The 18,828-nt window shown below is 36.9% G+C and overlaps 1 protein-coding gene across 2 annotated transcripts in view; it reads left to right on the forward strand.

Moving 5' to 3' along the window:
- TRABD2B (TraB domain containing 2B) overlaps positions 1-18,828 on the forward strand; it is a 282,822-nt gene that overhangs the window by 203,708 nt on the left and 60,286 nt on the right. For both annotated transcript variants that reach the window (XM_058176272.1, XM_058176273.1), the window contains exon 4: positions 883-1,029. In XM_058176272.1, the coding sequence (XP_058032255.1) occupies positions 883-1,029 (147 nt within the window). The remainder of the gene's footprint in view (positions 1-882; positions 1,030-18,828) is intronic.

Below are 18,828 nucleotides of genomic sequence, written 5' to 3' on the forward strand. Positions count from 1 at the left end.
TAACTTTTTTGTAATGTCATAATATGAAGCCAGATTCTAAACAGGATTTTTTTAAAAAATTCTACAACACTTTAGATGTTGTTGACCTATAACGCTACTCCAAAGTATCTGTCATCATTGGCTTTGATAAATAGAACTTCTGAGAGATTTGGGGGTACATTGGCTTTCCCACTCCTAGAAGCTGAAGCTGAGCCGAGAGTGGAAAACAGTCAGTTTATTTTGTAGAAAAACAAATATTTTAAGCTATAAGGAAGAAATCTTAGAAAAGTGTTCCCCGAATTGGTGGACTCATAGTATATGGAAGTAAAATTGCCATAAGAAAATGCTGGTTTGCATTTATGAAAACTATAGTCCAGGGTTGTCAAACTGGATTTCTTCAAGGCCGGATCAGCATTGTAGTTAGCTACGGGCCGGCGAAAGGGGGGGGAAGAAGTGGGGGAGATGAGACAGATGCTTCCTGCAGCATCCTACTGGCCAAAACAGGGCACGGGGGGCAACACGGGGCTCCCTCTGCCCCATTTTCAGCCTGAATGGTCTCCTGCAGCACTTTACCAGCCAGAATAGGGTATGGGGGAATGCGCTTGAGGCCTCCACATGGACTGTTTTTGGCCAACAGAGTGCTGCAGGAGGCCGTGAAGGCCGAAAATGGGCCACGGGAGGGGGGCACACCATTTTGGCCGGCAGAGGCACCGCAAGTTGGTCCTTTGATATTTCCAGGCCAGCCCTGTGGGCCAGATTTTGACACCCCTGCTATAATCCAACATATCTGGAACAGGTCAGATAAGGGAAGGCTGTTCTGCAGAATGTGTGAAGCCATGCATATGTTTTATTCTTTACTTTATATTGTTATAGCTAAATCTATGTATTTCCAATGTTTTTCAGGTGCTGTTTGCTTTGAATCAAACATTATTACAACATGAAAGTCTTCGAGCTGGCAGCTGGCAGGCTCCTTACACAACTGAAGACCTTATCAAGCATTACAATTGTGGTGACCTAAATGCTGTTATATTCAATCATGATTCTTCACAGGTACGATGATTTCACAATTGTCTTACATTTGGGCAAGACCAAAAAGGCATAATTGTTGCATCTCACCACTTCGTATGTTTCACGTTTATTTTCACATTTCTTTGGCCTGTCGTGTTAACTGGCTTGAATAGATACGTGGAGAAGTTAAAACAGGTGTTTTCCTATCCCCCCTAATAAAACATGATATTTTCCTATCCCCCTAATTTCCCATAACAAGTATCACTGGAGAGATAAGGAACATTTTATGACATCCACAGCAGTGGTGGTTTTCTATCAGTTTGCCCTGGTTCAGGCAAACCGGTAATGGCGGCAGCAGGAGGCTCCGCCCACCCTCCCAGATGTCATCATGGACACTCCGCCCCTACAATGCAACCCCCAAACTGGTCTAAAACATCTCAAAGGATCCCAGCTGCAAAATGATCAAATCAGCTAATACCACCTTGCCAATCTTGACTTGCTTTCTGCTCTCTCCTCTTTTGCGTGTCTTCTCTGCACTCTGGAAATTCTTATGTTCTTCACATGTCTCTGGTTTCCTTGAGAAACACTATAATATCACCCCTAGATTAATTTCTCTAGAGTTGTTCGATATGTTTTTTGTCTAATGATGGATTAAAAGGTTTTTGAATGGAATGTGTGCATAGTAGAAAGTTAACTGCAAGTGCTTGCAAGGCCTATTTCCTTCTCCTTAGGACAAAAGATTTGATAATAATTGAGTTTGTATCCAAAGAGGAAATGAGCATTATGGCAATAAGTTAAGAGGCCAGTTAATTTCCTAAACATGTCATTATTCATTCATAATTTGTGTGTCATATAACTTTAGGTAGAATCTATTGCTTTCTCTTAGATCTTCTATATCATAATGAACTTTGAAATGCTTCTGTGGTTTTCTAATTTCCACCCTATGCAAGCAATTCAAGCAGGCACAGTTTATATATCTGTAATTGTCACCAGCAAAAGGTAATACAATGGAATGTGATACATCCACTTTAAGGACCTCTGTGTCACTTGCTTAAATCACTTCAGTTTAAATGACTTGGATTAATTTGGAAGCCTCAGATATATCTGATAATGGGTTTTAAAAATAAACAGAGTGCTATCCTTCAAATAACTAGGGGCGGGGGAGCTTACATTTCACTGAAAATAGTAATCAACAGCAACTACTTGTCTGTGACAGTAAAATAGAAATCTCACATAACCGTTACAAAAAGTGAGGGGAACACATGTTTTTCAGTAAAAATCAATTACACCATCTTGATTTTAATTTCCACTGGGAACTTGAGCAGCAAACAAAACAAACAAAAGCTTGTATTGTTGGTGTGATTGTGTTACATTTTTCTCTCCATAGTTTTCTCACTTAAATCCTTATTTAATCTCAGTAAGGCTGAACAAGACAAAGTTTATTTAGTTGAAACATGTCAGAGAAACACAATAGGAAACAGCTCACTTTGTTGTGCGTGTTTCTGCAACATGCTTGACTAATAAATTTACAGCTCATTTTCTGGCAAAGCTGTCAAAGCGATACAAAACTTAGCATTCTTCAAAACAAAGACAGAGATGTTGCGATTTCTCCTTCGTTGTTCTAAGTGGATAGTCTTTGCTTTCAAGGAAGATTTCCCTGTTCAGATTTATGTTTCCATTAACATTTCCTGAGATTTGATTTATGTAAGCATTTCAATGCCCATGCTAACTTCTATCTACTTTAGCCTTCATCTCATACGCAACTATCCTCTATATATGTTTCTAGAGTATAGCCTCAGCTTGTGGTGCCATTTCTAAACTGATTGAAGTTTGTAGCCTTCTAACTCACCATTGTCTGAAGTCGTTATAATGTAGTATAAACAGATATGCATCCATATTCATTTAGTTCTTTTTGTGATGAGTATTAGCTATAGAAGGAGATTTCTCTGAAGTTAAGTTTACAGTTTCTGATTGGCTCCTATTATAAATTCACATAATCATGCTAACATATGCATTTTAGCAATCATCTGTTCATCATTTGTACACAATCCTGTTTCAAAGTCAGTCACACAGTATTCAATACCATAAATTCTTTTTGTCTTCTTTCACCCTTTCTGATAACTGTAAATATGAAAACCATTGACAGTTATGTCCCTTTGCCAACAGTTGTTCTCAATTTTATTTTGTATTCCACTTGACAGAATTCTATTGTCTCCTGATATGTTAACCACATTTGTGTTTGTCTATTGTTTCTTGTATATAACATGCTTATTGTGGTGAGAAACACAAAGGTGTTTCAGGCACAAACTGGATTTACTGTGTTCCATTTTCTTAGAATACAGTTAGCATATCTAACAGGGTGATTTTTAAAATCTACGTTAACCTTGATTTTATCATTCCACAAATATCCATGCCTCTCAAATCTCAGGACATTTATTTATTTATTTATTTATTTATTTATTTATTTATTAAATTTTTATACCGCCCTTCTCCCGAAGGACTCAGGGCGGTGTACAGCCAAAATAAAACAAAAATGTATACAATTTAAAACAACAATTAAAAAGAGCAAATTTTAAAGGCTGATTATTAAAATTTAAATTAAGAAGTTAAAAAATATTTAAAAACCCAATTAAAATACATCACTAATTATGCCAGTCCCGCTTTAATGAATAAATATGTTTTGAGCTCACGACGAAAGGTCCGAAGATCAGGCACTTGACGAGGCCGGGGAAGTTCGCTCCAGAGCGCCACTGCCCCCACAGAGAAGGCCCTACTCCTGGGGCCGCCAGCCGACACTGTTTGGTGGACGGCACTGAGGAGACCCTCTGTGCGAGCGCACGGGTCGGTGGGAGGCAAAGGTAACAGCAGGCGGTCTCGTAAGTACCCGGGTCCTAAGCCATGGAGCGCTTTAAAGATAGTTACCAAAATCTTGAAGCGCACCAAAGACCACAGGAAGCCAGTGCAAGCTACGGAGCAGCGATGTCACGTGAGCCACGGCTCCTTACTACCAGCGCGGCGTTCTGACTAACTGCAGCCTCCGGTGCACCTCAAGGGCAGCCCCATGTAGAGAGCATTGCAATAATCCAGCCTAGACGTAACCAGAGCGTGAGTGACCGTGCATAAGGCATCCCGATCAAGGAAGGGACGCAACTGGCGAACCAGGCGAACCTGGTAAAAGGCCCTCCTGGCGACGGCCGCCAGGTGTTCATCAAAAGACAGCCGTCCATCCAGGAGGACGCCCAAGTTGCGAACCAGGACATGCTCTTCTAACTCTAAAAGTCTTCTGTTTCTCAACAGTGACATACTGTAAATTATGATGTGGAAATCAGAAAGTTAAATTTGGCCATTATTTGGCTCCGAGGGTCAATTAAATTAGGAATTATGGTCACTGTTACTACTAAGATGGTTCAATATAATAAGAGTCTGTAAGTTTTATTGATTCATAAAGGGCTGAATCTTTATCAATCATAAATTGTGTGTGTGTGTGTTTTCGTAGGTTTTCACAGGTATAGGTATGTAGGTCTTGGCGTATTCGGGTCTTTTCCCGTGTAAGGTTGAAAGTATCTAGGCGACGTTTCGACGAGGTCCCACTCGTCATCTTAAGGCTGGTGCTTTCGGCTTCGTACTTGTGTGAGCAAAACATGGTCGGAGCTGCTGTCTCTCTATAAATACTGGTGGGGAGATTTGGAGTGCTGGCTTTGTTGCTGTAAGTGCGTTGATTGGCTGTGTTGTTACATCTTGATTGGTTGATGGAGTTGATGTTTGCTGATTGGTCAGCTGTTTCGTAGCATCCTGTGTGGGTGTGGTCCTAGCTGTGTGTCCATTAGTCTTAACAATCTGGGTAATGGGCTGTGCTGCAACATCCTGAGCTCTAGTGCTGTGACATCCTGAGTACTGGGCTGCAACATCCCGAGAAGATGGCTGTGATGCAACATCCCGGGCCCTGGTCTGGCTCCGAGTCTGAGGTTCTGTCATGTGTTCATGGCGTGTGTCAGCTTGCTTTGCATGGGGATCGGAAGGGGGTGCAGCAGCTAGTGATGCCGCCGTGGTCTGGCTTCTGGATGGTGGTTGTATTTTGTCTATTGGATGGGTTTGGGTTTGAATCTGGTGAGGATGATTGGTGGTGACATCATGTGTTATCCTGGGTCCAGTGTCAATTTTCGTGGCTGGGACTCGTTTGCTAGGACCACACCCACACAGGATGCTATGAAACAGCTGACCAATCTGCAAACATCAACTCCATCAACCAATCAAGATGTAACAACACAGCCAACTAACCTGCTTACAGCAAGAAAGCCAGCACTCCACATCTCCCCACCAGTATTTATAGAGAGATAGCAGCTCCAATCATGCTTTGCTTGCACAAGTACGAAGCCGAAAGCACCAGCCTGAAGACGAGTGAGACCTTGTTGAAACATCGCCTAGATACTTTCAACCTTACACAGGAAAAGACCCGAACATACCAAAACCTACACACACACCACACACACACACACACACAGATATATATGCAGGTTTTGGTATGCTCAGGTCTTTTCCCGTGTAATATTGGAAGTATTTAGGCAACATTTCGATGAGATCTCACTCATCATCTTCAGGCTTTGGCTTTGTTCTTATATGTGTGTGTGTGTGTGTGTGTGTGTGTGTGTGTGTAGATAGATAGATAGATAGATAGATAGATAGATAGATAGATAGATAGATAGATACATACATACATACATACATACATACATACATACATACATACATACAGTGGTGGGATTCAAATAATTTAACAACCGGTTCTCTGCCCTAATGATTACTTCCAACAACCAGTTCACCAAACTGCTCAGAAAGTTAACAACCGGTTCTCCCGAAGTGGTCCGAACTGGCTGAATCTCACCACTACATACATACATACATACATACATACATACATACATACATACAGACATACATATGATTTATAATTGAGGTAGTCAAACTCTTGATTTCTCTCAGTGGTAGTCGAGAGATAATGTGAACTTATAAAAACCATGAGTTGTTACACTATTATAAAAATGTTGCTTATCTAAATAGATCAAACGATACACTGTGTTTAATACTCCCGCTTTGTGGAGGGGGGTATTTTCATATTCAAATTACTAAAGATGGCATGATTATGACCTCTGAACAAAAGGTCATAAGTTGAGGACTACCTCTACTGCATCTTTAGTGTATTACAGTTTCTGGATGTGTTTGGTACATTTGTTGTAGTAATTTATATTTGTAGGTTTTACTGGTACATCAATTGAAGTGACAATGACAAATCTAACTAGAGTTAAAATCAGATCATCTGGATTTCTAAATAGATGTTTGGTGTAGTCTATCCTGCTTGGTATAATCCTAGACTTCTAAGTAGTTAACATGCAAGTTAGCAAGCTCATTTTTTTAAGCAAAATTATTTGTGCAATTCATGGAGACGGAGCAGGAGGAGCTGCTGCTCCAGAAAATATCTGCCTCCATGCTGCTTGAGAATAAAGGAAGATGCCATGCTTATTTATTGATCAACTGTCTGATTGCAAGATTTACATACTGCTCCCATCCAAATGATTCATATGATGGGGCACCTCATTTCTGAATGTTGTGATAGAGCACCAAAACTTATCTGCACAAAATCTTTCAGCAGGCTGTGTAAAGTTATACTGACTCCAAGTCCCTTTAAGGAAAAAGAAGATGGCTTGTTTCTTTGACTTTCTCAGAGGAGAACATTTGTGTTTATACTCCTTGGCAATAAATTTCAGTCTGTATCCCTTTTGAATATGTTATCAGAACATCCTTCTTTCAGATCTGTCCTTAAAGATTTAGGACTCTTGATAAGTCTTAATTGCACCATTAATTTGCTTCTGGTCTAACACTGGATGAAAAACATAGTTGAATGTCTGGACAGTTTCCAAATCTGTGGAATGTTCTAGTTACAAAAATATATGAACCGTATAGCCCAAGACCATTAGATACAGTATTGAATGATGAGCAAAACTGTTGTTTATTTAAGGAATGACATCCTTGTGTGCCATGAGCATTTTAAAAAAAAGTATGCATAATTCATGTTTAGGATATTAGGCCAATATTATTATCTTAAGTTTAAACTTTATATTGCTAGAGAGTCGGTATTAATTTTTGTCATTAAAGAGAAACAAAGCCATTATTCCAAATAAAGCTATGTGAAATAGCTGTAGCCAAGAAAAGTCTTTGGTTCCTTAAGCTACTGAAATAATAAGATTGCTGAGCCTGTAAACCTAGGATTATATTTATTATGCTAATTCTCTGATCACAGCTTGGAACACTTTACTATTTTTTTGTGAATTTTGGAAACGGGAACACAATGCATCAACACAAAGGCCATTTTGTATTGTGTGTGGCGCAAGTGGTTAGAATGTAGTATTGCAGGCTAACTCACTGCTCACTCCTGCAGTTTGATCCTCACCATCCCAAGGTTGACTCAGCCTTCCATCTTTCCGAGGTCGGTAAAATGAGGACCCAGATTGTGGTGCAATATGCTGACTCTGTAAACTGCTTAGAGAGGGCTGTAAAGTACTGTGAAGCGGTATATAAGTCTAAGTGCTATTGCTACATCCTGCACTACATCCTACAACATCTTGAATCTCCAAAGACCTATGCAAGGGTCCTCTTTGTAGACTTTAGTTCAGCATTCAATACCATCATTCCAGACACTAAGCTAAACCAGCTACAGCTACCTGAACAGACTTGTAAGTGGATCACAAGCTTCCTAACAAACAGGAAGCAGCAGGTGAAGCTAAGCAGAATCACATCAGATACCTGTACAATCAGCACAGGGGGGCCCCAAGGCTGTGCGCTCTTTCCACTTCTCTTGTCTCTGTATACCAATGACTGCATCTGTAACGATCCATCTGTTAAACTACTGAAGTTCGCAGATGACACAACAGTGATCGGTCTCATTCGAGACAATGATGAATCCGCATACAGACGGGAGGTTGAACGACTAGCCTCATGGTGCGACCGGAATAATCTGGAACTGAACACACTCAAAATTGTAGAAATGGTGGTAGACTTTAAGAGAAACCCTTCCATACTTCCACCTCTCACAATACTAGACAACACAGTATCAACAGTAAAAACCTTCAAATTTCTAGGTTCTACCATATCGCAACATCTAAAATGGACAACTAACATCAAAAAATGACAACAAAGAATGTTCTTTCTGCACAAACTCAGAAAGCTCAAACTGCCTAAGGAGCTGCTGATCCAGTTTTACAGAGGAATTATTGAGTCTGTCATCTGCACCTCTATAACTGTCTGGTTTGATTCTGCAATCCAACAAAACGGACACAGAGTTCAGAGGATAATTAAAACTGCAGAAAAACAATTGCTACCAACCTGCCTTCCACTGAGGACCTGTATACTGCACGAGTCAAAAAGAGGGCTGTGAAAATATTTATAGACCCCTCACACCCTGGACATAAACTGATTCAACTCCTACCCTCAAAGCGACGCTATAGAGCACTGCACACCAGAACAACTAGACACAAGAACAGTTTTTTCCCGAACACCATCACTCTGCTAAACAAATAATTCCCTCAACACTGTCAAACTATTTACTAAATCTGCACTATATTAATCTTCTCATTATTCCTATCACCCATCTCCTTCCACTTATGACTGTAACCTTGTTGCTTGTATCCTTATGATTTACCTGTATACTGATACTGATTGTTTCCTGATTGCTTATTTGTAGCCTATGACTATATTAAGTGTTGTATCATTAAGTGTTAAATTTGTACCATATGATTATCATTAAGTGTTGTAAGTGTTGTACCTTGATGAAGGAATTAAAAATTCTATTCTATTCTATTCTATTCTATTCTATTCTATTCTATTCTATTCTATTCTATTCTATTCTATTCTATTCTATTCTAATCTAATCTAATCTAATCTAATCTAATCTAATCTAATCTAATCTAATCTAATCTGCCTCAGATTTCTGCTTTTGGTGGGTGCATTACTTGGAATACTGACAGAAGAATTAAGAGGATATCCTATCACTAAGCATTACTTTACAGAAAAGAAAAATATAATAAAAAGAATTTATTTCAAGAATGTTCTCTTTCAACTTTTGTTATTACTGTAGTGCACATTGTTACTGTATTTGCACATTGTTGCTGAAAGATGTTTACAAAAGAAAGTGGAAAGATGGAAGATGACTGAAGTGGCAAGAAAGCACTTGCAGTAAATAAATAAGATAAACAAACTGAACAAGAATACCCAGTTTGTAGCCTGTGTTTTATTTACTACAACGGCTTCCTTACGCTTCAGTGTTTTTCTATAAGGATCTTTCAAACAAGAACTTGAAAAACCTCAATGTAGTTGGTTTGCAAACACTAAAATGACAATTTTCTATAGTAAGGTACAAAATTTCAACAGTGAATAACATTCTAGAGCAAGATTATTCTACACTTCTATTAATGTTAATATCACCCGCTGAATGTAAGAGAGTACAGGTTATACGACCTTAAGATCTACGACCAGGAACATTCTGGAAACATACCCTGTCTCCTATCTCTAAGTCAAGATCTATATTACAGATATTATCTCAAGACATAGGTTATTTTAATTAACTACTTACACAATAAAGCATTTTATATAAAAGACACAGTACTTTATTACCAGATCACTTTGTTTATTAGAATATGGTTGTAATTAAAACTGATCTACTAAGAAAAAGCCAAATATCATTGAAAATAATTTAAATTTACATAATAAATTTAGCATCACTATTGTTAATATTAGCTAATTACTAACAATTAGCCTACATACCTTATGTTCTTGAATTGACTTTTTAATGCTCATGAAACAGTATAATCTGATTGGCATGCTAATGTCTATCTGAATCTGTTTCAAAGACTTTGAGGCTAATATTTTCAATCTACATGAATCTGTGTGACAGTGGAGAATACTGAAGCTCACCAAATGGAAGAGAATGAATCCATTAAAAAAATTGGACATTATTTTACCAATTCTCTATTCTCCTTTAAGTATATAGTGTGGGTTTATATTGTACAGTTTCCTTTTCCAGTAATTGGACAATAGAATTGACTTTAGAATAACAAGGACCTTGGAAGGGACCTTGAAGGTCTTCTAGTCCAACACCCTGCTTAGGCAAGAAACTCTACAACATTTCAGAAGAATGGTTATCTAATCCCTTCTAAAAAATTTCCAGTTTTGGAGCATTCACAACTTCTAGAGGCAAGTTGTTCCACTGATTAATTGTTTTAACTATCAGGAAATTTGTCCTTGGTTCTAACTTGCTTCTTCTCTCCTTGATTAGTTTCCACCCATTGCTTCTTGTTTTGTTTTTGTTTTTAATTTGAATTTATATCCTGCCCTTCTCCGAAGACTCAGGGCGGCTTACATTGTTAAGCAATTGTTCTACCCTCAGGTGCTTTGGAGAATAGTTTGACTCCCTCTTCTTTGTGCAACCCCTGAGAATTATATTACCCAATTCAGACTATGATTTTCTAATATATATTTATAAAGCTATATTTATTAATACTTGTAAAATATACATATTTTAACTTTCTATATAGATTTGCTTTATACAATCACAAGCAAAATAGCAATAGAATAGAATAGAATTTTTATTGGCCAAGTGTGATTGGACACACAAGGAATTTTTCTTGGTGCATATGCTCTCAGTGTACATAAAAGAAAAGATACCTTCATCAAGGTACAACACTTACAACACTTAATGATAATCATATGGTACAAATTTAACACTTAATGATACAATACTTAATATAGTCATAGGCTACAAATAAGCAATCAGGAAACAATAAATTACAGTATAAATCGTAAGGATACAAGCAACAAAGTTACAGTCATAAGTGGAAGGAGATGGGTGATGGGAACGCTGAGAAGATTAATAGTAGTGCAGATTTAGTAAATAGTTTGACAGTGTTGAAGGAATTATTTGTTTAGCAGAGTGATGGCATTCGGGAAAAAACTGTTCTTATGTCTAGTTGTTCTGGTGTGCAGTGTTCTATAGTGTCATTTTGAGGGTAGGAAACAGTTTGAAACAGTTTATGTCCAGGATGTGAGGTATCTGTAAGTATTTTCATAGCCCTCTTTTTGATTCGTGCAGATGTCACCAGTCACATTGTCTAATGAAAATAGCTGGCAGGTTGCTTGGTCACTTCTCTCCTCCTTCAACAGCCACCTGTTGAGATGACCTTGGTTCCCACAGGAAAACCTTTTGTTTTGACTGCCAGCCAGTCTACCTACTTTCCCCTTCCCCCTCTCAGGGTTCATGGCAACTATGAGGTAGCAAAAGATAGTTTTAGCCAGGTTCACTTCAGAGTTGACATCTTCATTTTCTCTGTGATCAAGATTGTATAAGCTAATCTACCAAACTGAACAAATATTTTTAGTGATGGAATTTCAGGAACTTTTTGTGAACAATAGCAAGAATTGAGAAGAATGAGACAGAGGTTTGAATTTTTTCATACATTTAAAATACAAGTCTTAAAACATCACAGGTTTCTCTTTTCAACATTTAAACTTGTTCTAAAAGTTCTACTCTAGATAGGCAATGGAAGACCTTTGGTACAAGAACTTTCTATTATTTCAGATAGTACACCAATTGTGGCCCTTCTTGAAATAAGAGCTCTGATTTAATAATGACAGATGTCCTTATCACTTCTAGGGTTGACTACTACAATACACTTTATCTGGCCTGCTTTTGAAGATCATATTGCATTAGATCATATTGCATTAAAAGATCATATTGCATTAGAATGTGACAGCCTGTTTTTTGGCAGCTGAGAACCAACAAAATTATATAATGCTGGTTTTGTGGACATTTCATTGACTTCCAGTAGAATCCTGAGTACCATTCAAAATCCTAATTTTAATCTGTAAGTGCTGATTTGAACCTACAAGGCCTTTATGTCTTTGCATCCAGCTATCTTCTGTCCACTATCTCTGTCAGGCATAACTGATATTCGTTCATTCTGAATTGGGATGTTGATTCCCTCCCATATTCATGAAGTTGGTAGGGAAACAAGAGAATGTGGAGTGTGGCTCTGATATTGTGATGGCCTTGAGGAAGGAAGAGAACTTTCATAGAGCTTTTAATACTTAAGATGATCGTTGGTTTATAGATGCTGTGATGGATAGTTTTTTTATATATTTTACTATTTTTAAGTATTTATTGTTTTATGGGTTTTTAATGATTCACTATAAACTGCTTGGAATCCTTGTAGAATCAGTGATATATGGATATAATTTTTTTAAAAAATTAAAAATAAAGAAAAAATACTTACATGTGAATTCTAAACTAAAATGGTTTTGAAAATTCCCCCTTCTCCACAAAAGCAATATAAAACTCCCAGAAAATCTTGGCCCTGCCCAGACTGATTTATGATCCTGGTCACCCCTCAAAAAATTCAACGAGGACCCCATTTCAAAAGATTTCCTATAGTATAACCCATAATATTAAGCTATAATTAATCAAGTCACAAATTAATGTAATGTGTAGATATAGATGCGGTATGTGAATAGCAATAGCAATAGCATTTCGACTTATGTAGTGCTTTACAGCACTTTCTGAACAACGTAGAGACATTATTTGCATGATGCCTCAAGCATTCGGACTCTGAGTCCTCATTTTATCGACTTTGGAAGAATGGAAGGCAGAGTCAACTTTCAGCCCTGTCAGGATGAAACTCCAGGCTATGTTGCAATACTGCAACTTAACCACTGTCCCACCAGGGCTACCAGCTCTTGAATATAAGTGAGACAATCATTTTTGGATGTTTTAAAGGTATTCCAATGCACCTTCAGTTATTTCAATGTGTTGATGGCTCAATAGAAACTCTAAGTCATATGCTATTAACATATATTTATATCTATGTCATCTGTCTACCTCTGTCCATCTGTCGATCATCTATCTATCATCTATCTTCCTATCCTATCCTATCCTATCCTATCCTATCCTATCCTATCCTATCCTATCCTAATAGAATATTATGTATTTTATTTATTCAATTTAGATTAATAATATCTGATAGTAGAAAATATATAGTAGATGAAAAACATTATTTCTCATCTAATAATATCCATTATTAGATATTTTATTTGTACCTGGTCTAAGGGATATAATAAATAAATGTGTAGGTGGGTAGGTAGGTATGCAACCATTAAATGAAAAAAGAGCTAAACGTAAATTGATTGTCTTATCTGTAAATTCAGGAACACATTCATTTTAAGGAGAATTTCTAAGCTAACCTCTATTAATGGTTTCACTTATCAACCACTCTATTTTACCAGTGCATTTCTAGTGGCCACAAGCCAAGTAGGAGCTCAGGAATGATCCAAAGATGCCTAGAGCATTATTGCTATGATGTTCTTGTGTTTTTTTTAAAGGCATGAATCACCCCAAAAGATAAACAAATAATTTATAAACTATTTGTTTATAAACAAATTGGATTGATTGAAATTTTGACATTTTTGAAGAATGTCCGTTTTTCAGTGCTGGATAAATTTTATTATATTAATGTTGAGAAATAGTTCAACTCTGTTACGGTAAACCATATATTATGTTGTAAGTAAATAGTAAATGCATAATCAGTTCATGTGAATTCAGACCCTAGTACAAATAGCCATCGTTATAACTAAGTACCATTATCTGGTCTTGACTTGATTGTGACTCCTTCCTGCTACAGTTGTGAAGTTTTATGCAAACTGGGAGCTTCCTGTTGCAAAATATGTTGTTTTTAATTGGGGAGGATCTTAGTTACTGGCCAAGAATTAAACCCACATTGACAAGGTACTTAATGGCAAGGAAGAACACTGTGAAGGTATCATTCAGTCCTCATTACATTAAAAGACAGAACAGACTGTTTGAATCCCACCTTAGTTCAAGTATGAAATTAGAATCCTTTAGCTACAGAATAGCTGGTCTCTAGAAATACCCTGAGAAAATACTGTTATTCTGTGCTTTGCTAAAGTATACTATAACATACTATATCAAGTACCCCAGAATATGGAACATTTACCAGTGACTGCAAAAAAAATTAGTTTGCTGACTCAGTTAAAACTCAATTATATGTCTTGTATGACTCCTTAAAAGAGACAATTACTTTTGAGAGTGGATATGTGCACTCTTCAGATACTGTGGCACAACTTTTTAAAAACTTGGCAATTCAGGAAAGTGCTGTATTGTGCATAATGTGCACTCAGGGAGAAAAGGATAATGTAAAAAATAATTTCCCTGAATCCTACATTTGCTGTAGGTTTTCTGAAACTTTTGCAAAAGTAAATGACAGTCCATTAGAGAATAGCTTATGGACAGAATATGATATATTTGATCTATTCACCAACATAGTCTGTCTATCTGTCTGTCTGTCTGTCTCTCTTTCTCTATGTAACTCTAGTGTATTAAACAAGCCACTATGTACTGAATTTATGTATCATGTGTTATTTACAGAACAAGACATAACATACTAAACCCAAGTCAAATATATAATGCAGTGTCAATCCAATTATCTTTTAACAAATCAAAATCTATTATCTTCCTTCCTCCCTCCCTCCCTCCCTCCCTCCCTTCCACTTTGTATTGTGTTTTTTGCAAACAAACCTTAAAACCGTTTACTATTTCCACTATTACTACTATAGTTGCCCTCAGAGAAATGACAACACGTGTGCAGTGACAAATACATTCTTAGGTTCCAATATCTGACACAAACAGAAGAGTCACCACTTTTTGCAATATAATATAATGTATATTGCCCTTTATCATCAGCATCCTGCCCCCTACTCCACTTAGCATTGCATGGATATCTATGTTTTTATTATTATTATTATTATTATTATTATTATTATTATTATTATTATTATTATTATTATTATTATTATTATTATTATTATTCCTAAACAGTTTTGTTTTATTTGCCATAATTACGTTGCAATCATATATGGAAGGAAGTCTACTTACTTACAACAAAGGATATAATTTATGATAGACAAATAGCACATTTCCAAAGTGATTTATACTTGTTAATGTATGTACCATCGCAAGCACACTAAGAGATGGACTGTCACATGTGTTTGCAAAGTTATTCTGTAAAACCTTTGTTTGTTTAAACCAAGTTTTCCATGTACTGTTAATGGTGGTTCTATCTGTCACATTACTGGTACTCCTCGGCTTACAACCAAAACTGAGCCCAAAATTTCTGTTGCTAAGTGAGCAATTTGTCAAGTGATTTTTGCCCTATTTTATGACCTTTCCTGCCATAGCTGTTAACTGAATCACTGAAGTTGTTAAATTAGTGACACAGTTTGTTAAGTGAATCTGGCTTTCCCATTGACTTTGCTTGTCAGAAGGTCGCAAAAGATGTTCACATGACCCTGGGACATGGCAACCATTATAAATACATGCCAGTTGCCAAACATCTAAATTTTTCTCATGTGACTATAGAGATGCGGCAATGGTTGTAAGCGTGAAAAGTGGTCATAACTCACTTTTTTCAGTGCCATTGTGACTTGGAACAGTTGTCAGTGAAGGACTATCTGCTTTTCAAAGAAAACTCACTTTGCATTTTTTTCCTTGATTTTTCTTTCTTAATTTTGGCTATCTGAGGACCAGTCTAGTCTTGAGTCACATTTCCTATTAATTGTCCACTTCTTGTCTCATTTAATGACAAATATTTTCCTAACTAAGCTCAAGCACAAATAAATTATTTGGTGCCAAAAGTTGTCACTTTATCAACACACAATCCTACAGTTGAGTTTGATTTCCCTTGTTGTAGGACAAATTTTTGCCAGATGTTAAAAAGGTCCATTACTCACAGAGAGCAGGTGTCTTCGGTCTGCACATAGGATGGTATACAGCACATTTATGAAACACAAATAACGTATTGATTTACATTAGCAATAGAAAATTAGTCATGCAAAAAAGGTTTTATAACAAAAATACAAATTACATTTTTACAACCACAATGATAATTAAATACACCCTCTTGTTTTGTTGTTAATATTGATTGCATTTCTCACTGGAGACCAGGTACTGACACTTTGTAGATCAATATTTTTTAAACCAGCATTTCATAACTTGGTGCCTTCCCACTTGTGTCACTTAAGTTTCCATAGTTCCAAGCCAATAATGGTTAGGAGAGCTGGAGAGTTAGTGACCCAGAGGTCTCTAAGATGGAGAAAGTTGCTTTAGATGTTAATTTTTTTTATTTGAATTTATATCCCGCCCTTCTCCGAAGACTCAGGGCGGCTTACATAGTGTTAAGCAATAGTCTTCATCCATTTGTATATTATATACAAAGTCAACTTTTATTGCCCCCAACAATCTGGGTCCTCATTTTACCTACCTTATAAAGGATGGAAGGCTGAGTCAACCTTGGGCCTGGTGGGACTTGAACTTGCAGTAATTGCAAGAAGCTGTGTTAATAACATACAGACTGACTTCCGGTTGGCCCCACCTTTCTCGCTGGGTGCCTAACTTAAGGAACTCCACACTGGCTATCGTAAAAGCCGGTAAAAACAGCGAAAAACAGTTGTTCCCGGCTTCGATTTCTCTCTCTGGTTGAAAGAGAGAGAATAGAGTTGCAGAGGGGAGTGGTAGATTCCCCTAGGGGCTTTGTTTTTCTTATGCAGAGTCCCAAAGGGTTTGAATCCCATTGAAATCCTGCTATCTCCTGTCTTCAGTGCGCTCCTGCAAAAGCAGGAAAAGAGGAAGGTGTCCACTTCTGCTCAAATGATTTCTTTTTGTGGATTCCTATATGCAGACAGAAGAAGCATGAGTGAACAATTATTGGATTGCAATTTTTTTTTATTTCCTGACTTCCACCTTTTAAAAAGAGAAACTTTTTTTCCCCTTGCTTTAACTGACTGTTTAAAATGGCACTTGAGAGGAAGTGAAAGTAAAGGGAAGTAAAGTAAAGTAAAAAGGAGCAAGCTGCATAATTAAGAAGCTGAGAAACACTATTTGTGGATTGTAACGAATTGAGCTCTCCTATACTTAAAGGAAAAAAGGCGTTTATTTGCTGAGAAAGTGAAAGTGAATGGAGATTTTATATTATTGTGTTGGACTGTGGACTGTTGGATTATATTAGTTTGTTTAAGTATTTCATAAGGGGATTCTCCATAAGAACTTCGCCATGAAGGTTCTTTCAGAAGAATGGATTCGTGACTTTATACATGATTATACAGAAAGAATGTATTTAATTATTCAAAAATACGAATTGATAAAAAATGGGGACGTTTTGGATGAGAGCTTGGAGGAAATTAAGCAGTGTAATCAGTACTTGGACAGAATGGAGGTGCAAACAAAAATGGATAAAAATGAAGATATGATCGTGAATGAACAAGATGATCTAACAAGGCTTTTTAAAAAAAGTTTAGATGAAATGCCTGAATCTGTGTTACAAGAGGCTGTCTCCCGAATTGGAAAAATTCACAGGGTTAATGCTTTCCAAGAGTTCTCTTTCCGGACTGATGGAATATATGGCAGTAACTTGTGGATTGTTGGACATAAGGAACTATTAGGAAATATTGTGATTGACTTATTTAAAAGGAGTAATGAAGGAAAGACAGAGACTAATGCATCAAATAAAATGGCAAGAGATAAAAGTATTATCCTTGAAAGAAGCTTTTTTTGAAATATTAACAGATAAAAATATTAGCGTCCCCGAAAGACTTTATGTGAGAAAGATCTGGAAGAAATGGGTTGATTATATGTTCCATATCTATCATAAAAGCTAAATATTTGGATTTATATTGGATTTTGAATATAAAGTTGAGATACTGTAATTTCTTGTATTCAAAATATATAATGTGTTCTACTGAATTGCAAATAGAATATTCTTGAAAGATCTTATGTAAGAAAGATTTGGGGGGGGAAATTATATGGTTATAGAAGCTATAAGGGAGATATTCTCTGAATTGGATTGGACTTTTACTCATTAGCTGGTTTTAAATACTTTAGGATTAATTTGTTCTACTGATTTATATATTTTATTATTGTTAATTATTATTATTTTTTGGGGGGAGGATTTTGGTTATGTAAGGAGGAAGTCAGAGCTAGAGAGGGAAAATTGGTATAATAATTTTGGGGGAAAATTTTTTTTAGCATATGTTTGTTTTATTTTTAACTATACCTTCTGTTTGTTCCGGGGAGTCAGGGGGGAGGGGGGTTTGTGAAGGGAGGGGGGAGGGGGGCTGGGGGGAAGGGGAAAAAAATTTTTGTAAAACTTTTTGAATAAAAAAAAAAATAACAGACAGACTTAGTCTGCTGAGCCACCAGAGGCCCTATATGCTTGAACTTTCCTCATTCCACTGAAGAATAGAGGGCTAACTCATTTGTTTATGTATTCCCTGTATGTGAATATGCCTAGCATTAATCCCACTTTTCATAAGGACTTCCATTGACAAGTGGAACTTAATCTAGGTTGAGTCCTAAATCTTGTAAAATGCTCCTTGTTCTCCCTCTGCGCTCTGCACTTTAAAACTAAAATGACAGAAAAATTGATGAATTTAACGGGCCAATTACTGCATTGACTAAACCTAATCTTCACTGAAATAGCAATAGCATAGCATTTAGGCTTATATACCACCCCATAATGCTTTAAACACACACACACCCCAGGCAGTTTACAATGTCAGCATGTTGCCCCCAACAATCTGAGTCCTCATTTTATCAATCTCAGAAGGATGAAGGCCGAGTCAACTTAGAATCCCATCAGGAACAAACTCCTAAAATAATCTGCAGTCATATAAATATAGTCTAGAGAAAGTGACCTAGCTTATTGTTATATTCGTTCCTATTCTATTAAAATA

This window comes from Ahaetulla prasina, chromosome 3 (genome assembly GCF_028640845.1).
Source record: "Ahaetulla prasina isolate Xishuangbanna chromosome 3, ASM2864084v1, whole genome shotgun sequence".
NCBI classification, from domain to species: domain Eukaryota; kingdom Metazoa; phylum Chordata; class Lepidosauria; order Squamata; family Colubridae; genus Ahaetulla; species Ahaetulla prasina.